Below are 22,513 nucleotides of genomic sequence, written 5' to 3'. Positions count from 1 at the left end.
GAAACCTCCACAGCGACTGCCACTTTAACAGAAAAATATGTTTCAAGGACAGCACCAGTGTATCAAGTCTTTGGAAGCGTCACGTCACCAGCAGTGAGACTCCTTACCGCTGTAAATGGTAGACATAAAAATAGAGATGAAACGTTGCCAGCGTCTTCCTTTGTGCAAGATTTATTTTCATCCAACACAGCAGACAGGCAACGTTTCGGCTTCACACCAGCCTTTCTCTGCTGTTTTGGTGGAAAATAAATCTTGCACAAAGGAAAACACTGGTCACGTTTCATCTCAATTTTTATGCCCCTTTAACAGTGACTGCCATAGAACCCTGCTCCCTTAATACTGTGACCTCACAGTATCCCGCTGCCCCTTTAATAGTGGCTTCCACAGTCCCTTCCTCCTTTAACAGTGCCTCCACATTGCCTGCCCCTTTAATATTGAACTCCACAGCTGCCTGCCCCCTTAACAGTAACATCCACAGCACTCTCCCCTTTAACAGTGACCTCCACAGTGGCCACCGCTTTATTATTGACCTCCACAGTAACCCGCCCCCTTAACAGTGACCTCCACAGAGCTCTGTTCCCTTAAAATGTGACCTCCACAACACCTAGCCTCTTAACAATGACCTCTACAGCACTCCGCCCCTTAACATTGACCTTCATAGAGGACCATCCCCTTAAGGGTCCATTCACACGTCCGTTTTGGTGTTCCGCATCCGTTCCGATTAAAAACGGAACGTTATGCGGATCCATTCATTTTCAATGGAATCCGCAAATAATCGGAGAGCACTCATGGTGCTCTCCGATTCCGTGATTCCGTTCCGTTCCGTGGGTTCCGTTATTCGGATCCTGGAAAAAATATATACCCTGTCCTACTATTTGTCCGATTTTGCGTTCCGTCATCCCATTCTAGTCAATGGATCCGTCAAAAAATCGGATGACATGTTAAAAGCATCCTCATGTCATCCAGATTTTCGGATCCGCAAAAAACAGGAACGTTTATCTGGAAAGGTAAAAATACTGACGTGTGAATGCACCCTAACTGTAACCTCCACCATTCCCTGTCCTAGAGACCTCCACAGTGCCCGCCCCTTTAACAGTGACCTCCACAGCATCCTGCATCCTTAACAGTGACCTTTATAGCAGCCCATCACTTTAACAGTGACCTCCACAGCGGCCGCCCCTTTATTAGTGACCTCCCTAGTACCCCATCTCCTTAACAGTGGTTTCCACAACACCCCTTCATGTTAACAGTGGCCTCTACAGCAATCTGCCCCTTAACACTGACCTCCATAGTGGACCGTCCCCTTAACTGTGACCTCCACAGCAGCCTGCCCCTACGGTGGCCAGAGGTCCAGTTTTAGGACAGACAGTCCAGCTTTCAGACTCCCTGTCCACCGTCCGGCGCAGGGCAGCTCACTCTCAAACACCAGCACTGTGCTGTCTGAGCGTGAGCTGAAGGGAGAAAGTTACCCTCCCTCCCACTCCTGCAGCTGACCCTGCACCCCTGCAGCTGACAGAAGTTGATTTTTACCTTCATTTTTTCAATCCCTGCTGGCTTGGAGGGGGCGTGGCCTAACCGTGTCAGGAGCTTGGCCTAACCGTGTCAGGAGCGTGGTTTAGTGTGACCTGGGGGCGGGATTTTTAAGTCTGTCTTTTCACCCTACATGCCCCCTGAACTGTGACCTCCACAGCACTCTGCACCCTTAACAGTGTCATCCACAGCGCCCTGCCCCTTTAAAGGAAATCTGTCACCAGGATAATATCTATTTAAGTAAAGCCATAGCCTAATAGCACCTTATTTCTAGATGTGCCTTTGTTTCCGCAATAGATGTTTTCTATCTTCTAAAAATCCAGTTTATTTGGTATGCAAATGAGCCATTAAGGTGTCCAGAGGGGCGTCACTCTTGCAGGAAGGAGCCCAGGCACGCCCTCATGCTAGGAGCAGGGAAAATGGGGGCAGCGCTATGGCTTAAATGTGATATAAGAGGGGTGGGTGGACACATTGTGGCAGGAGGCGTGCCTGGGCGCCTTCCTACAAGAATGACACCTCTCTGGGCACCTTACTGGCTCATCTGAATACCAAATAAACTAGATTTTCACAGGATAAAAAAATATCTATTGTTGGAACAAAGGCACATCTGTATATAAGGTACTAAGTGCTATTAGGCATTGGCTTTACTTCAATAGCGATTATCTTGGTTACAGATTTACTTTAAAGCTGACCTACACCAGTGAAGAAAAATGGCAGGGTTGTTATGGAAACCTGGTATAAAACTGTGTGTATGTGGAGACTAAGGACCTGTGTGCTTCTATTGGCTGGTAAGGGTTATGTGAACAGGTTTCTATTGGCTAATGCATTTTTTGGGAATATCTTATGAACGGTAAATGCTAGAGAGCTGAGACCCGGTCTAAAACCTTCCCAAACACCTGATGTGCCTGTGTGCCAAATTTCATGATTGCAAATGCGCCAGTATGGATTCTTTTAGCGGACATACATGCATACACACATACACTCAGCTTTATATATTAGATTGTTCATATCTAGCAGAAAAAACAATGACATATTTCAATGTCTTTATCATAAATAACAATCTTAGAAGAGCAGTCTTACAAAAATGTATAAACTGTAATCATAGATATTGTCTAAAAAAAAAATTTGCAGTTAAAAAATCCTTCAATTAAGAAACATATTGTTTTAATTGTATGACTACTGCCGGAAATGTCTGGTGGGTCCACCTCTAAATCTACAAGTACGTTTCTGAACAGCTGTGTTGAGTTCAGAGATCATGCAGCTACAGGAAGAGGAGCTATGGTTTCTTAACATCCCAACCTTCCTATCACTGTACACATGGCACTCAATGAGTATCATGTATACAGTTCAGGAAGTGGATATGATAGTTTGTGCTGGCTAATAGTGATGAGCGGCAGGGGTCATATTCGAATTCGCGATATTTCGCGAATATTTTGTAGAATATTCATCAAAAATTCGCAAATTCGAAAATTCGCGATTTTTTTTATTACTCAAAAAATCGGAAAGGTAATGATTGTGTAATATGCGAATTTTTGGAATTCAAATTTTCGGATTCAAATTTTTTTATTGCAAATTTTTCAACTTACAACTATTAGACAAAGAAGATTATAGCCCTATATTAGCTAAATTGCTCTATATTCGATTTTTTTCGAATATTCTCTATATTGCTATAACTTAGTTTTTTCGAATATTCGTAATATTCTAAAACAAGAATATTTAGCAATATAGCGAATATTCAAAGAAAAACGAATATAGAGCAAAATTCGCAAACACTACTACTCCTAAAGTCAAGTATATTGCAGCCTTCTTATTGGCCCACAAGCTAGAAGCAGTGAGGGATCATGTGTACTGATAAAAAAAAAAAATATATATATATATATATAGAAATTCGAATATTCTAAATTACGAATATATATAACTATATTCGAAATATTCGCAAATTTTCGAAGTACCTATATTCACAATAAAAATTTGAAATTTGAATATTCGTGATCAACACTACTGGCTAATACATATTTGCTGGTAACTGCAGGAGCTACTGGGTTCTAGAAGTCCTAGATCAGCTCTGCAGAAAGACCCCAAAGACTGTCCCCCTGTAAATAAAGCTAATATTGTGAATAATGAAACAATTATATGACTCACTCCAGAAAGAGGACAGAGGTGGTACAGTCAATGCTGAGAGCATAAATGACCCAATCATGACTCATAAGGGGAAGGAGAAGGGAAGAAACTGGATGGACTGGAGGTGTCACGGCTGTATATGAGCAACAAGAGCATACACAGTAAATAGAGCTACTGACGGGACCCAAACTAGGGAGGATAAAGGGTGACCCCTGTCAGACCCTCAAAGCTCTCCCTATGCTGCTAAGCACATGCCCGGATCCAAATGGTGGAACGAGGCATGCCCGCGTACCTAAGACTGATGACCACTGTAACCCCTACAATAGTGGAAGGGGCACGGCCACCGGTGCCCTGCTCAGTATATGGACGGAACCGGGGTCGCCTCGGATCCAGTCAGAAAACAAACAGAAACACTACAATGTCTGCACACTTAACTGAAGGAGCTGCAGCAGCAGTGAAGACAGATCCAAAGACAGCTGGTAATATCCGGAGTACTTGCTGCAGCAGAACACAGGTCCAGTGAAATGATAGCACACAAGAGATACAACTCAAATGAGAAATATAATCCGCACCCTACAAAGGAGGAGGGGTGATTTAAAGGCAGAGAAATCAAACACAGGAGGAACAGCTGGGAGGAAGGAAACAGAAAGTAAAGAGCTCATTACAGGGGCGGAGAAACAGAGCAGAGAGAACTCCTCCAAGCTCTAGTAGTGACATCATCACAGGGGTGGAGAAACAGAGCTGTGAGAACGTCTCAAAGCTCTGGTAGTGACAGGAGGGCATTAGATGAAGTGAGAGAGAGAGAGAGAGAGAGAGAGAGAGAGGCTGGAGACAGAGACCTAAAGTGTGTTGAGTATCCATGTGTATAGTTTAAGGAATTGTTTAAGTTTATATTGTAATCTTTGTTGTTAGGTAATTATAATTATTGGTGTTTGTAAGTACAAGATTGTTTCTGTATGAAACATTTATTTATTTCTGGTTCCATATTCATACTTCCATATAATTGCCATAATAGCTGTAACTAGAATTTCAAATTGTATATAATATACTTTTTATACACTCATGGGAGGATTATACAGGTGCATCTCAATAAATTAGAATACTAAATTATTTTACTAATTCAATTCAAGAAGTGAAACACATATATTATTTAGATTCATTACATACAGAGTGATGTTTTTCAAGCATTTTTTTTTTAATGTTGATGATTATGGCTTACAGCTAATGGAATCCCAAAAGTCAGTATCTCATGCTGTCATGCTCTAATCAATTGGTCAACACAAAACACCGGCAAAGGTTTCCTAAGCCTTTAAATGGTCCCTCAGTCTGGTTCAGTGGGCTACACAATCATTCACACCCTTCACAAAACCTCCCCTTGCAAAGATGAGAAGTAACTAGTCACACTTTGTCACTTCAGATAGACATGTGTGGTGGCAAAAATATCAAAAGGACACAAAAAGTGGTACATATTCACAAGTGAAAGTATGCCATGCTTTGGGAAGCATGGGCAACTAGGATATGTAAATATATCACTTTTTAGGATTGTGACAGATCTTCTTTAACAGTAATAAATGTAAGGTTATGCACATGGGAAGGGGCTTAGGTAGGTTGCTGGAAGTACTCCCATAGTGCACTTTTTGGCTGGTCACTTCAGATAGACATGTGTGGCGCCATTGGCAGTTCTCCATGGGAAACAAATATGCAAAGAGGTACTGTATCACCCAAGAAAGAGAACCTATTAAAAGTGTCTCCCTATCAGTCAAGATCCAACTTTTCCAACAAGACTCTTTCAATAGGTGGTGCTGGCAAGATGGTTCTCTTTCATGGTAGATGTCTCTTTACACACTTGGGAAGGGGACATATATGTAAGGCTACTTTCACATCTGCGCTTTCCCTTTCTGCTATTGAGATCCATCATTGGATCTCAATAGCGGGGGTAAACGCTTCAGTTTTGTCACAATCATTGTCAATAGATACAAAACTCAACTGATCAAAACGGAATGCAGCGTTTTTCTGTCCGTGATGTGATGCAGAGCAAGACGGATCCGTCATGACACAAAATGTAAGTCAATGGTGGCGGATCAGTTTTCTCTAAAACAAAAGAAAAAGGGTCCGTCCCCCATTGACAAACAATGGTTTTAGAGACAGATCTGTCTTAGCTATTTTAGAGATAATACAACCGGATCCGTTCAGAGCGGATGTAGATGGTTGTATTATTATAACTGAATTGTTTTTGCTGATCCATGACAGATCCAGCAAAAACGCTGGTGTGAAAGTAGCCTTACCAGTACATACTAAATGCTAAAACACTAGGAAAAACTGATGTGGAATTTTAGCGGACAGTAAACTTAACTGTAGCAACCTAATGAGATTGCGGGGACATAGATTGATGATTTGATGAGAACATAGTTAACTCACTTTACAAGTCACTGGAAAGACGACACATGGATGAGAATGTGGTTCTGTCATTTTACAAATCACTGGTCAAACCACAAATGCAGTATTGTTTACAACTTTGGGCACCCTGTGCACAAAAAAGACACAGAAATGCTGGAGGAAGTTCAAAGACGGGCAACTAAAGTAATAAATGGAATGGTGGGTGGACTGCAGTACCCAGAAATGTGATGAAAATTAGGGTCATTTAATTTTTTTTTTAAAACAGCTGAGGGGATCTCAGGGACTGTGACTGTGACAAGAGGACATGCTTTACATATACAGTAAAGAAGGTACCTACACCAACATAGAAGAGGGTTCTTCACTGCAAGAACAATGATACTCTCTGCCTGAAGAGGTTGTGATGGTGAAAATTGCCATCTACCTCTTTCTACCTTTTTTTTTTTTTTGTTGCCTTCCTCTGGATCAACTTTGTAGGATAATAGGCTGAACTGGATGGACATATGTATTTTTAGACTTACAAACTATATTACAGTTTGAGCCATAAAGTAGGCTTTTTCAAGCATGAAAAAAATTACTATATTACATGTCTGTTGTATATGGAATAAAGTGGAGCTTTGATCTACATCTGGAGTGTTGTGCTGTGATGTTTTCGTTGTGTCCTACTACATTTGCCTGGTAATGGTGGAAACAGGAGGCACTTATGCACAGCCAAAATCTGTGTTCATTTTTTATTACAAAAAAATTATAAATTAATAAATAAAAAATAATGCAATATGTTAAAATACTTCCAAAGGTATGGCTTATTTTTAGTGGGAACATATTGTTTAACCCCTTAATGACCAGCTGGCCAGGTCTTTAAGTAATGACAATCGTGGACATTTAACATCTGAGCACACTGAAAACCGAAAGTGCGTGCTTTCAGTGGTGCTCCGACTACCCCGTGTGGCGATCGGAGGAGCTGGAGTGTGTGTGCAGCAGCCCCTGTCTTTGTGAATGACAGGAGGCTGCTGCATAGCATTTCCTATGGAGCTCATGTCTGTAATAGGGCTCCATAGGAAAGTAGTAAAATCATCATAGATTCCAATGCAAGTGCATTGGAGTTTATGATAATAGAAATCTAATGATTGCATGTTATAGTTACTCATAAGAACTATAAAAAAGTGTAAAAAAAATAAAAATATATAAAAATTAAAATCACCTCCCTTTTCCCAAAAGAAAAATAAAAGAACTAAAAAAAATAAAAAAAATACATATCATGGGTGTCGCGATGTGCAAAAACGCCCATAGTATAAAAATATAAACATATATTCCACATATGGCAAACAGTAAAATGGAAAAAAAACGTCCAAATGGCCGATTTTTTGGTTGCTTCATTTTATACATTTTTTTTTTAGGAAAAGTGATCAAAAAGTCATACACAGCCCAGAATGGTATCAATGAAATGTTCTGATGGTTTATTTCCATAACATAGACTTTCGGGCTTGTAAAGCCGCATGGAAAACCTAGGCGGAAGAAATATTTAGTGGTGGCAGTAGTTACATACAGAATGTCGAACTAAGAAACATATGTGAACTGAAAGGGTGACTGATGAACTTATTGCTGAAACGTTTGAGAATATGGTAGAATAGGACATCCATGGAACAGTATGTAATGAAAAACCTAATTCCACGTGGTTTGAGAGTTCAGGTGTTTCCATCATATGGGCTTGAGGTTGATAAGTTTAATCAGAAATGGGAGGAGGCGTGTAACAACTGCTCTATGATTTTTTATGAAATTATTGATCTCTGCGAATGATACTTTACTTGAAAGGATCGATAAGGAGATTATGGCCACCGAGACGCAGCTGAATGAACAGCTGACTGCAGGTAAGATTGAGAGCCTCAAAGGAAATATTGAGGAGTCACATAAACTATGGGAGAAACAAATTAAGGAATGTAAAACTAAGACATTTCAGAGGGATGCACAGGATTTTGACTAAAATCAAGTGTACAGTCGTGGCCAAAAGTTTTAGAATGACACAAATATTAGTTTTCACAAAGTTTGCTACTAAACTGCTTTTAGATCTTTGTTTCAGTTGTTTCTGTGATGTAGTGAAATATAATTACACTCACTTCATACGTTTCAAAGGCTTTTATCGACAATTACATGACATTTATGCAAAGAGTCAGTATTTGCAGTGTTGGCCCTTCTTTTTCAGGACCTCTGCAGTTCCATGGCTGAGTGCGTGTGGGGTACAGCCAATGGGACTATTGGCTATTTTAAACTTAGATAATTACGGTCCATTAGGTTGGGGGATGCTCATGTTTGGTAATAGAATGTACTTTTGGTTATAATGTTGGCACATTTAGATATTGATGCTTAGGGGGGAGGTGACGTTCAGGGAGGAAGTGACGCTATGCATGCCATTGCGGAACGCACACCTTACAATCAAGATAGGAACATGCGAGTCCAAATTGGGTTTTCTATTCCCATGTGTTTTTAATCCTTGATCATGTACAGGGTTTAAATAGGTTGATAGCTTGTAGTATGATATCCCCTGAGGAAGCTTAATGCGAAATGTACATCAGGGCTGGAGCTATGCTGGTTGGTATCTAATTTTCTACATGTTCCACTTTGGATTAGGATCTGTTACTATCTTATCTAATTGGACTTTGACTTGTATTTAAAGAGTATACTTTGTATTCTCCTTATATTATCTCTGTTTGGGACTGTACTATGCAATTCATCTTGGAGGCATATGACCATGAAGTGAGGTGCTATACTATTAGGCACTGGGTTCAATAGTGGTATTAAGTGTTTGTTGCCATAGGTCCAGTGTATCTCATTTTTCTTCTGTATATGCATGCCACTGCTATTTTATAGATTTTTATGATTATTTAATATGTATTACTAAAGTTCTTGGAAGTATTAGATGTTTTTTTATTTTTTTTATTTCAATTGGGGTGGTGTTTATATCACCCATACAAAAATCACCTTGAAAGAAAAAAGATGCTATTTAAAAACAGCACTTTGTGTTAAAATAGAGAAATAGAAACCATATGAAAAATTCTCTTTTTTTGCTTATATTTTCTTGTGTAAAATTATAAAAATAAATGAAATAAAAATAAAGGACCACTAGTTTCCAAGAAAAGATGCATAAATTATTTAAGTAACCGTGCAAAAAAAAAAAAAAGTTATTTCTCCTGAAGGCTCATGTACATACTAACACAACATAAAAATGTATCTGGTCAAGAGCGGTGGAAAATTGCCTGCTTTTTAATGGATAACATAGCATTTTGTGTAACAAAGAAAATAAAATATACATTTAAACAATTTATGTGCCTACCTGTTTTTGGATCAACTGAAAAATATGGTTGTCCTTGAAGTATGCTGTAAACAACTCTGGCACTGTTTCCATAAGTAGGGTCATCCCCATCTGTAGCTGTCACCTGAATTACTGAGGTACCTGCATGTCAAAGTAAAAAGGTATTTAACACAACCTTTAACTATACTGTAACAAATTTTCCATAATATATCAAATGTCAATGCCAAATGTTATCTTTTGTCTGAAAGGTAAACATGTGGCATTCATACAAATACAAACTTACATGACGTTTTAGATATAAAGTATAAATATAAAGAAATCACTCGTATGCAGAGATAGATTATTCACTTATCAATCACACAATTTGGATAAGTCAATAAAATTTGTTTCTTTCTGTAGGGGCTAGTAACATGATCTAGGTAGTGAAGCCAGCCCTTGGTTGTCTTCTGGAAACGCAATTCATGAGTGCAGGTAAGCTTGCGTTATCGGAAAAGCTTCATAAAGTTTATAATATGCACAAGTGATTTTGTACTGTATGTACAGATACATCCATATGTTTGTGTAAGTTAGCTGGCCATACACATTAGATAGAAGTTGGGCGATGAATGATCTTTCAGGGAACATTCTTTCAAAGAAAGATCGTTTGTCCACGAACAATTGTTTTTTTTTGAATAAAAGATCATTCAACGAAAATATTAAACACATCCAACTTCTTTTCTGATGGTAATGGTCTGTGATCAGTTGGCTAAAACAATCATTCGTATTTAAATTTCACCAATGATCGTTTCGGTTGAAATAACTTTAGACTAATATGTATCTGTACTATACATGTAGCTAGTTTTGAGCGAATCTAATCCAAACAAATTGATTTTGATCCAAATTTCAAGAAAATTTTGATTTGCCGCGAAGAAGAATTTCATTGCGCTTTGTAACAAATCTATTTTTCCTGAAATGGCTCCCACTACATACAAAGTAACACGCTTCATGATAAAGTAATTAGTCGTTAATCTAATTTGTTTGTGAAATTCAGCAAAGCAGCTGAATAAATTTTTTCTGAACTGTATTTATACCTACCTGTAGCAATACAGTAATCTGAAGTAAATAAAGTAATACAGTAATCTAAAGCAATAAAGTAATCTGAAGCCCCTAAATGTGAGAAAATAATAAAAATTGTATACTCATCACTTAAAGAGCACCTGTCATCAAAGCAAAAAATAAAAAACATATGCTGCTTGTATAATTGAACTAGCCAATGCTTCCCTGACCATGGTATACTTTCCTCTATGATACATGATACTGCACCCCCCTTGCTCTTCAGTTATGCCCCCTCCAGTACAACACATGTCATTCTTAAGTGACTAGTCACAGAGGTGGGGCTAACCACTTTGCTTCTTTGCACAATCTCTTTCACACACACCCTGTAGCGTGATTCTTGTAAGACCATGCTACATGCCATCTCCATCCAGGACAGTGTCTCACTCTGACCAGAACCAGAGTGAGATGTTGCTGCTGAGAGGAGCCCAGAGCCAATATTAACAAGCAGAGACTCCAGTCAGGTTTTGTCTGCAGAAAGTAATGTGCAGCATAGTCTCATGAGAATTGGTAGGTTTCCTGAGGTCACAATGCAGCTGGAGGATGTGAGTGACAGAGAAAATTCCTCTTGCAAGGAAGCAAAGTGGCTAGCCACATCTCTGTGGCTAGGTGCTTCAGACTGACATGTCTGGTGCTGGAACTTTAGGAGGGCATAACTGAAGAATGTGGAGGCGCAGGAACATAGACAAAAGTATGCCATGCTCAAGGAAGTATGGTTAGTTTGGTTATATGAGCAGTATAGTTTATTTTATTTTTTTGCTTTGGTAACAGGTTCTCATTATTCCACCACCATTTCCAGTTCTGCTACTCCAGTCCTCACTTCTAGTTTATTTTCACAAGCAGCAGGTGTGATGTAGCCATATACAGCATGTGACTGTTGAAGCCAGTCAGTAGTATATGTTGTGAGCCTGCTGAGGCCAGTAATTGGCTGTAAAGTAAAGTACACCATGATTCCATGAGCCTGGCATACTTTACTCTATGTTCCTGCACCCACCCCACCCATCCCCCCATTCTAAAGTTGTAGCACCACACATGTCAATCTGAAGGGACTATCCACAGAGATGAGGCTAACCACTTCTTTTCTCTGCAAGGGGAATTTCAGCACGACTGGAAACAGAAAGGGACTAAGTGAAGAGTATCTGATATGTTATTATTTTATCACTTTTAGGGGCACTTGGGAGGTTTTCATGTACGTTGGCCAACCTCTTTTAGTCATCAGAGTCTTGATGTTGTGCATGGGTCTGTAAAGATAAATCATATTCAGTATTCTAAATGTGTAGACATTGTTTTCACCCTAAAACATTTGATGGCCTATGACAAGAATATGAGATCATTTTCAGATGACTCTGCACACAACATTGTATCTTTGCCATTCTCATAAGCATTATAATCTTTCCCAACTACCTTCTAAAACCTATAAAGAACATGAACCAAATAGTTGGATGTGATCTTTCTCTCTTGTGATCTAATGTTATGTAAACTTTTTATAAAGTGCTAATCAGATGGCATATATTTCCCAAAAGACAGGTGCTGGTAGTGGAAGACTCAATTATTAAAGGTACAGATAAGGTGATCTATCACAAGACCAGGATCGTCAAACGGTGTGGTGCTCGAGTTTGACATATCACGAATCAGGTTAAGAGATTACTGGGAGGGGCTGGTGAAAGTCCAGCAGTCATAGTCCACACTGGAACCAATGAAAGGTAGTGTTTTCTGAAATACTATGTGTACCACAAGCCACACCAGAAAAGCATCTGGAGTTTAGGGAGGTTAACAAGTGGCTTAAGAATGGGTGTAGGAAGGAGGGGTTTGTTTTCTTGGAGAACTGAGTTGACGTTCCTGTCGGCTACAGGCTCTATGATAGGGATGGGCTGCACCTCAATGGGGAAGGTGCAGCTGTTTTGGGGGAGAAGATTGCTAGAAGGTTGGAGGACTATTTAACCTAGTGAGTGGGGGGGGGGGATAATTACATTATAGAAGAATAAGATAGAGCAGATAGAGACCTGGGGTGAAGTAATAAAACTGGGAGAGGAGCGGAAGGAGGGACTAGAACAGTTCATAAGGAAATTTGTAGGGTAAAAAGTATACAAAAACATCTTAATTGTATTTATACTAATGCCAGAAGCCTTACTAATAAAACTGGTGAACTGGAAGTAGTAATGTCTGAGGAGAACTATGACATATGGTGAACGGCTAATACATGGCTGGATGATAGCTATGACTGGGTGGTTAAAGTACAGGTTTACAGTCTATTTAGAAAGGATTGTCAAAACCGGAGAGGGGGAGGGGTTTGCCTTCATGTAAAGTCCTGTCTAAAGCCCACACTCTGGGAAGCTATAAGTGAGGAAAATGAACACGTGGAGTCACTGTGGGTAGAATTACATGGAGGCAAAAATAGCAATAAAATACTGATAGGAATTTGTTATAAGCCACCTAATATACCAGAGTCCACAGAAAACTATTAATAAGGGATATACATAAGGAGACAAATCATAATGGGATTGTTACTATGGGGGACTTTAACTAGCCAGTTATATACTGGGAAAGTGAAAGCTGTATATCTCATAAAGGAAACAGGCTCTTGGCAATAACCAAGGACAATTACCCTTCCAAACTGGCTCATGATCTGACTAGAGGGATGGTGAAAACTGGACTGACTAGACCTGACAGAACAATGGATGTGCAGATTGGGAGACACCTATGAAATAGTGACCATAAAATAATAACTTTGCAATGGTCATTCCAAAAAGTGTTTCTTCAGGGAGGCACAAAAATACCAAACTTCAAAAAAGCTAAATTTGACCAGCTAATTGGCCTAACTTGGATAATGTCCTCAAAAATATAAAATGCAGCCACAAAATGGGATATTTTTTTAAAGCATTCTAAACTCTAATTGTGAGAGGTACATACCATGGGAATAAAAGGGTGAGGACCAATAAAAAAATATGTGGATAAATAGAAATGTAAAGAAAGGAAATAAGGAAATAAATAACAAAAAAAATGCATTTAACCCCTTAAGGACATGGCCATATTTCACCTTTTGAAAAATTAGCAAATTTCCAAATTCCTATTTCTCTACTTTTACAATAGATAGTAGTACCTCCAAAAATAGTTATTATTTTACATTCCCCATATGTCTACTTCATGTTTGGATCATTTTGGGAATGCCATTTTATTTTTTGGGGACGTTACAAGGCTTAGAAATTTAGAAGCAAATCTTGGAATTTTTCAAAAAATTTCTAAAACCCACTTTTTCAGGGCCAGTTCAGGTCTGAAGTCACTTTGTGAGGCTTATATAATAGAAACCACCCCAAAAATGACCCCATTTTACAAACTACACCCTCAAGGTATTCAAAACTGATTTTACAAACTTTGTTAACCCTTTAGGTGTTCCACAAGAATTAATGGAAAATAGAGATAAAATTTCAAAATGTCACTTTTTTGGCAGATTTTCCATTTGAATCCATTTTTTTCCAGTTAGAAAGCAAGGGTTAACAGCCAAACAAAATTCTATATTTATGGCCCTGATTCTGTAGTTTACAGAAACACTCCACTCCATATGTGGTCGTAAACTGCTGTACGTGCACACGGCAGGGCGCAGAAGGAAAGTAATGCCATATTGTTTTTGGAAGGCAGATTTTGCTGGACTGGTTCTTTGACACCATATCCCATTTGAAGCCCCCTGATGCACCCCTAGAGTAGAAACTCCCAAAAAGTTACCCCATTTTGGAAACTATGGAATAGGGTGGCAGTTTTTTTGGTACTATTTTAGGGTACATATGATTTTTGGTTGCTCTATATTACACTTTTTGTGAGGCAAGGTAAGAAGAAATAGCTGTTTTGGCACCGTTTTTATTTTTTGTTATTTACAACATTTATCTGACAAGTTAGATCATGTGGTATTTTTATAGAGCAGGTTGTCACGGATGCGACAATACCAAATATGTATATAAAATAGGTATTTTTTGGCTATTTGATTCAGTTTTACATAACAAAGCATTTAAAAAAAATATATATATTCTTTAGTGTCTCCACATTCTGAAAGCCATAGTTTTATTTATTTTTTGGGCGAATGTCTTGTGTAGGGGCTGATTGGCCCTATTTTGGGGTACGTATGACTTTTTGATCACTTGCTATTACACGTTGTGTGATGTAAGGTGACAAAAAATGGCTTTTCTTTACAGTTTTTTTTTTTTTTTTTTTTTTTTTACGGTATTCACCTGAGGGGTTAGGTCATGTGATATTGATTATAGTGATTATTTACCATAAGAGCAATAAGAGCAATGAGACCATGGAACTCTCTGCCTGAGGAGGTAATGATTGTGAATTCACTAAGAGACTTCAAGAGGGGCCTGGATGCATTTGCGGAGTGTAATAATTCAAGTTATAATTATTAGATTTCTGAAGAGGTTGTTGATCCAAGGAGTTATTCTGATTGCCTGATTGGAGTTGGGATGGAACTTTTCCCCTATAGTTGGAAAATTGGCTTCTATCTCCCCTTTTTTTTTTTGCCTTCCTCTGGATCAACTTGCAGGATAACAGGATGAACTGGATGGACGTATGGCTTTTTTCAGCCTTACAAACTATGTTCCTATGCTCCTTCTGGAGCTAATTGTGAGATTTCTATGTTGCCCCAAGTGTTTTTTTCCCCATCAACACCATGCAGTACTTGTTAGTATTGTTCTATATGGTGCTGTTAGTTCTGACAGAGTGTTAGGGAATTGGGAGTAAAATTTCCTTCTATCTCTGTGTACTGTCTATTGGGAGACATTATAGCAGTTAGTCTCCACCCACTAGCTTTGATAAAATTGTGAATTAAAGATGTAACCTGCAAAGGAGAAAACTGCTAATTAGCAGGATACAATATATAGTCATATATAGTGTTAATGCTCATGTACACACGCAGAACAGTTTATTATGAAAAGTGAATTGAAATGACACATACACAATATGTTTTCTTTTATACTAATGCTTGCAGGCCTTATATACCTTTATCATCAATACTTTGTTAATAGCACATATTACATATGACTTATGGAATTGAAAGCAACTTATTTTATTCATAGTTTGAGTTATTAAAAAAAATATTCTATATTTTACACTGTTTCAAAGTATTTATCAAATACTTTCTTTCAATTCATGCAGAAAGAATTCAAAGAGTTTACTTAGTCTGGGAAGATATCACAACTATCAATCATGCAAAATAGATTATTCTGCATGAATGGTACATTGTCTAGATTGACTACATATACTGTTACATATACTGTTAATAAGACCAGATCAGTGGGGGTCTGACTCCTGCCACCCCAGAGATCAGCTATATCCGAGGCACAACTCAATCCCATTCAAGTGAAGAGTTGCAATACCAAGCACAGTCGCTAGCAAATTGTCACGGTACCTTCTGTAACAGAGGTTAGAAGATCGGAGAGACTCACTGCACGTGAGTTTAACTGACAGTCTCCTGATTCTCAGTGTTGTGGTTTGGTAATGATCACACCTATTGTCATGTGCAGCCCGTGGTCATTACTGCTTCCCTTCTTAGTTTGGTCTCACACTTCATACCATGCGGTTGATATTCTCTGCTTGGATTTGGAAGAGTTGGTGTGTGGACCTTACCTATGTTCCTGTTCATCCATTTTCTATAAAATAAGTTGTACTGCTCTTTGTATTTGGTTCTTTCCCCTGTGCTTGTTGTTATTAGGCCTCAGGGAGACGCTGGTGCGTTCACCTGGGAAGGAACCAGTAGTCTCATTCCCTGCCATTACCTAGGGCATTTCAGGGCTCCTAGGGTCTAGGTTACGGTGTATGTATTTTCCCACCTTCAGGGTCTATACATACTGACAGTAGTCAGGGCCAGGTTTATGGGCTTCCTAGGAGGTGACCTTTTCCCTCTCCCTAGCATTTAGGCCTAGTTCTCTGTCCCTCCCCACCCCTGTATTTGTGACACCATTGGGTGGAGATGTGCGTGGAAAGCTGCTAGAAGGCTTCCTCCAACAATCAGCCGAGGCGTCGGCTATCAGACTTCCACAGATTTCATATTGATGACCTATCTTGAGGAAGATAGATAATATGAAAATCCTAAAGAACCCCTTTAATTAATTCAGCATGAGCTGGCATAGTTTAGTTCTATAGTTTACATCATTTTCTGATCTAAATTATAGTAAATTTGCCAGGCCACAGGAGACGATACCCTCTCCCTAAGCCCCACCCACTTTTTAAAGTGAAAGTGAGCAATATTTTTGTGGAAAATGTGGTTTGTGCAAAAACTTACAACTTGTGTACACTAGAGTACAGCCTATGAAAATTTCCCTAAAAGTGTTATCTAACGGTATTTTATGTAGTATTGTGAACCTATTAATTAAATATATAATCATAGTGCTGAAACCATTTAAGTAATGCTGTTATAAGAAATCAATGTAGCAATATTACATTGCTTTAACTGCTTCCCGACCTCCACCATAGCTGCCAGGTTTCCTCTTTTTTGTATAGCAGACATCTGGGGATGAAGTCTGTGATTGGCAGTAATGCCAATCGCAGGCATTTAATCTCTCAAATGCTGTGGTTAAATGTGGCCACAGCATAAGGTAGCCCAAAACACAGAAGTGCTGCGCTTCCGGATCTGGAATGGTTGCACCATGCATTGATAGGAGTAGCCGTTCATTGCCTGTAAAAGGCCGAGGCCTGCTGGGGCTCTGATGCTTTTCATAGGAATATTTAAATGTAATATATTGAATCTTTTTTTGTCAATGTATTTATTTCAATTGACATATAGAAGTGGCAATCTAATAATTGCATAATGTTAGACTCTTGGGGGCTTGAAAGAAAGTAGGGGGAAAAAAAGTAAAACAAAAAAAGTTTTTAAAAATCTACAAAAATTGTACAAAAAATAAAAAAAAATAACCTCTCATAAAAATTTAATAAAAACAAAAAGACACCCCAAAATTGTATCAATAAAAACTACAAATGATCCCAAAAAATTAAGCCTTCACATAGCTCTATAGGCATGAGTATGAAAAAGTTATGGGGGTCAAAATATGGTGATGAAAAGAAAAAAAAAAGGATTAAAACACAAAAAGAAAAACAATATAAATGTGGTATTGCTCTAATTGCACTGACCTGGAGAATGAAAGTCATGGGTCAGTTTTACCAAATAAGGAATGCTGTAGAAACAAAAACCATAAAACTGTGGCAGCATCTAACTACATTGTATGTAATATTAATAGGTGCCATTAGAAAGTACAACTTGTCCCGCAAAAAAATTAAACCCTTATTAGGCTATGTGAATTTAGAAATAAAAAGTTATGGTTCTGGGAAGGCAGGTAGTGAAAAGTGAAAACATAAAAATGGAAAATCGCCAGGGGTAGAAGGGCTTAATTTCAGAATCATGAATACAGGTGCAGTCATTTATAAAAATAAAAAAAAGTTAAGAAAAAATCTGATTAACCCCTTCTACCTGGGCCAGTTTTCGCTTTTCTGACCAGGCCATTTTTATTGTGATATTAATTTTGAAATTCCTTGACTTATCCCAGCCATTCTAAGACTGTTTTCTCATCACACATTGAGCTTCATGACAGTGATAAATTTGAGTCAATATATTTCACCTTTACTTATAAAAATAAAATCCAAAATTCTCCAAAAAGTTGAAAAAATTAGCAATGTTCAAAATTTTTATTTCTCTGCATTCAAGAATGATAGTGATTACTGTACTTTACATTTCCCATATGTTTAGTTTTTGGGTACATATGAATTTTTTACCATTTTAATATTACAATATTTGGGGGCAAGGTAACAGAAAATGGCTGTTTTGGCACAGTTTTTTTTTACATTTTTTATGGGCTTCACCTGAGATTAAGTGATATTTTTATATAGCAGGTCATTACGGATGCAGCAATACCTAATATGTCTACTTTTAAATGTTTAAATTTTTTTTATTAAAAATAGCTTGATGAAGGGAAAGAGGCTTTTTTTATGTAAACTTATTTTTTATTTTTATAAAACACTTTTTTTTCCTTTTTTTTTCAATATTTCATGGTCTGATCCCTGTTACTATGTAGTACAATACATGCTATATTGTACTATATTGACTGTCAGTGTGCCTTTGAGACAGCATAGGGGCTGGGCCTCACAGGGTTAGGCTTCCATACATGGAAGGCACTGAGGCGTCTGTGTGGCCTGTGGTTGGCATGGCAGCCAATCGTCCCCTGTCACTGGAGCGTTAAGCACCAATGGAGAGGCAAAGGGAGATCCCTCCTTCTGCTAGCCTGTTATATTCCTTGGTCAGTGTTGATCGTGGCGTACAAATGATTAATCAGCTGGCATCATCACTTAAAGCTATGAATATGAATACAGCAGGATCCAACAGCCAGGTCCCTGCACTGCTCGGGAATGCACAGCAACGGTGCCCACCCAATCATCTTGACGTACTTGTACATCACTTCCCGCTGTGATGTACTAGTACGTCATATGTCGGCAAGGGGTTAAATAGATATAGGCAAAATCATTCCTAAAGACGATATACGTACATGACAATGAATAAATATCTTCAAAACAGTGCTTTCCGATAAGCTTTTTGCACTGAGACGTCATATGAGCTACAATCTCTTTACTTGCCTTGAAGATTATGGATTTGAAGTTTTAAAATCAGATTCATTTATTTGTTCTCTGTTCTGAAATGATACAACTAGACAGATATGGAGGTAGTTTTACAGTCTTCAAAATTATCTGTGGATGCGTCATTGTATTATTAGTCATTTACTAATACACTGAGTGTAACTGAAATGCCTCTGTAAGTCTCAGGCGCAGTTACATGATTATGGTTCAGATCTTTATCTCCTGCTTGTGTGACATCCCTTATGCTGATCATGTGCTTATCTCTCTACCTTCCTCAACTCTTGCTGGACAGTATAACAGTTTCTCCATAGCAGATCTGTGCCGTTTAAAAAAATGGAGTCATTGCCGCATGTCCCTTATACCTTTTAATAGAGGGGTATGCAGGCAGCTGAAAATAGAGGTAAGAAATGTGAGAGGGATAATGAGAACTGTAATTGTTTACATGGTTACCCAGCTCCAGCAAGCCCTAGTGCCATCAAAAGAGGTCCAATAAAAATTTGAGAAATATAAGAAAAAATGAAAAATAACTACTTCTGATCTACAGCGATGTCATAGATAGGTACTATTCTGTGTCTTTCCACAGCTTAACTACTGTTGCGGGAAATCCAGCCTGGCTTCAGAATTGTCTTCCAACCAACAGTAAAAAAAAAGCATAAGACATTTTATGGACTACAACAAAGGACTTCTTGGAGTTTCAGGCTTAGTAATTAACAGCCCTGTTCATAACCCTCTGCTTTAGTTAAACAAATTTCTGTATAACTGACTAGCAGTCTTTAATGTTTTAGCTGATGCGCACTAAAGTACATTTAGAATTTACAAAATAAAGATTTTTTTTTTTTTATGCCAGACCAGCCACATAGACCTCAGCCTTGAAAAGTAGAAATATAAATATAATTCTAACATGAAGATAAAATGAGAATAAATCTTGGAAAGTTGAGCTCCAATTCTATTTCACTTTCAAAAATCAAAACATGTCTTGAAATTGGTAGGATTTAGGTGGAAAATGATGCAGAACCTAAAAGTCTGTTACCAATTGAACTGTATTAAAATGTGTTAATGTCTATTTATTTCTCACAGACCTGGCAATAATATGAATGCTAGCTTGTAGCAGTTATAGCCAGTAGAACGTTATGATGTGTTAAAGAGGCATATACACAGGGGAGACATAGTTTTCAGTATTCTGTAGCACTGATGAGACATCATCTTGAATATTCAATATAATTGTGGCACTAACTCAAAAGAAAGTAGTCATAAAACTGTTATTAGTGCAGAGGCAAAAATCTAGATGCTTAAGGGTATGGAATATCTCCGTAGTGCAGTAAAAGAAGAAAAGGAGCTAAAACTTTTGGTAACTTGCATATATTTCAGACTGCAGCAAATAGCCTGAGGCTTTACACAGAACAGAAGAAACTATACAGTATACCTGTGATAAGGACTATGTTTAACATTCATCTCAGGCAAGTTTTTAGAGTTTGTGCCAAATTTATCACAATAGTGCACGCTGTGTGATTCGTTTGACACAATTAACTAGACACATTATAAGTTCACATAGCTTAGGGGAATATAGTTTCTTTATGAGGAGACCTCCAAATTGGTGTTGGGAGTCTATATGTCAGGCAATGTAAATAACCTCTCTAATGCCACCTACTATTAGATGGTCTACCATATAAGTCATTGCCTGCCACTGCGTCGCTCCTTCCTGCTGGCACGTGTACTGCACTGAAGATGTTTCCACTGTTCGCTCAACTGCTCTGTCTCCAGCTACAGCGGTTCAGATTATAGGCATTCTTTTCAGGCTGCCACCTGCATATATGGGCCAAAGACCACTAGGCCTGCTCCATAGGGCTTGCGTGCATTCACTTTCAGCCTCTTAAAGCACTAGCACTTGCTAGTGTCCAAATCCTTCCCCAGCCAATCACTACCCATGTACTAAACTCCTGTCTGTCACACCACCTGTCCTGTCCTTTGCTTGTTTCCTGTATTGCTTTATTGCTGCCTGACCTGACCTTCAACTTGTTTTTTTTGGATTTGGTTGCACACTTCCTCCCCCAACCTCAGCCTGTTTAAAAAAAAATTATATTGCCTGACCCCTCAATGCTTTGCACTTATGTCTCTGACCCCAGTGGGTAAGCTGCCAACTACACTGGGACTATTCCAAGAAGTAGCATCCTAGTGGCCTACTGTAGTGCAATCCAGATCCCAGTTTAACGGTTAAAGGGTAAAAAACAGGGGAATGCCAGGATAACACCCTTAGAGCTGACCAATCCGGTGAGTTGGTCCACAACCACTGCCCATTATATATTATCACAGTATGAGAAACATATAGGGCATCCAGGTTTAGAGGACTGCCTCTAGTCCACACTTAACTATAAATCTAATAATCTTTATTATGTCTGCTATTTTTTATCAAGGTGGAACCTATTACGTAAGAGTACCTGAAGCAGAGGTTGGATACTTGTAGGCATATTTTTAGCTATCTTTATGGGCTAATATACTAACCAAATAGAAATTTAGCAATTTCCTAGTTGTTTCACAATTACTACCACTTCCTAAGACAGTAGAGCTCAGTTAGAAAGAAATATGCTACTTACAGTATGTACACTAAAATGTCACCTCTAATATTTTTTTTCCATGTTCTTGCTTTTTATGACGTAATAAGCAGAAACCTGGACAAGAGACTGCCAGGACATGTAATATACTTTAATTTTTCTAAAGCCTTTATACTGATCCATACATACAGTATGTACTATACAGTTAATTATATTGATACATTGAAACTGGGCTAATGCTGTGAGATGACACAAAGCTCTGTATTTCTTAAGTGATATAAAAAAAAAATGATCAACAAAATAAAATCCAATTTAAACTGCTCGTTCTCACCTACAGACCTCTCCACAGTGCTGCACCCCTGCATCTCCACCCTCACCTCTGGCTACCACCCTACCTGTGCTCTAAACTCTGCAAATTATTTACTACTGACATCCACCATAAACCGAACCTCTATCTTCCAGATTCAATGCTTTTCCTGAGCTGCACCAATTATCTGGAATGCCCTATCCCAAGAAATTAGGTTCAATCACAATCTACACATCTTTTTAGAGTGGCCTATCACATCCCTTGATCTAAATCCTCTCCATATATAACCCATCTGTCATTATTTTCTGAACCTGATCCTCCAACAAACTCCCCACTGCACCCATGCACCCAGAAGCATTACAGATCCTAGCTGGTGACTGGCTCATGCAGCTCCCCTATTTTCCCAAGATTGCTGGACCATTGTGCAAAACAAGCTCTTTTACCATTACTATTATATAATAATTTACCATTATTATTATAACAAATTGCAAATATTCAACAAAATCTAGATGTATAAGGTTATAAATTTTAGGGAAAAATATGTATGATGTTTATGCCCACAATGGTTTGCCATTGGGTGAATCTACAATGTAGAAGGGTTTG

At 38.4% G+C, this 22,513-nt stretch overlaps 1 protein-coding gene across 2 annotated transcripts in view; it reads right to left on the bottom strand.

Annotated features, from left to right (window-relative positions):
* CDH18 (cadherin 18) overlaps positions 1-22,513 on the bottom strand; it is a 601,411-nt gene that overhangs the window by 389,106 nt on the left and 189,792 nt on the right. For both annotated transcript variants that reach the window (XM_040432520.1, XM_040432521.1), the window contains exon 3: positions 9,374-9,493. In XM_040432520.1, the coding sequence (XP_040288454.1) occupies positions 9,374-9,493 (120 nt within the window). The remainder of the gene's footprint in view (positions 1-9,373; positions 9,494-22,513) is intronic.

Source organism: Bufo bufo, chromosome 5 (genome assembly GCF_905171765.1).
Source record: "Bufo bufo chromosome 5, aBufBuf1.1, whole genome shotgun sequence".
In the NCBI taxonomy this organism is placed as follows: domain Eukaryota; kingdom Metazoa; phylum Chordata; class Amphibia; order Anura; family Bufonidae; genus Bufo; species Bufo bufo.
This window is presented reverse-complemented; position numbering and strand designations above follow the sequence as displayed.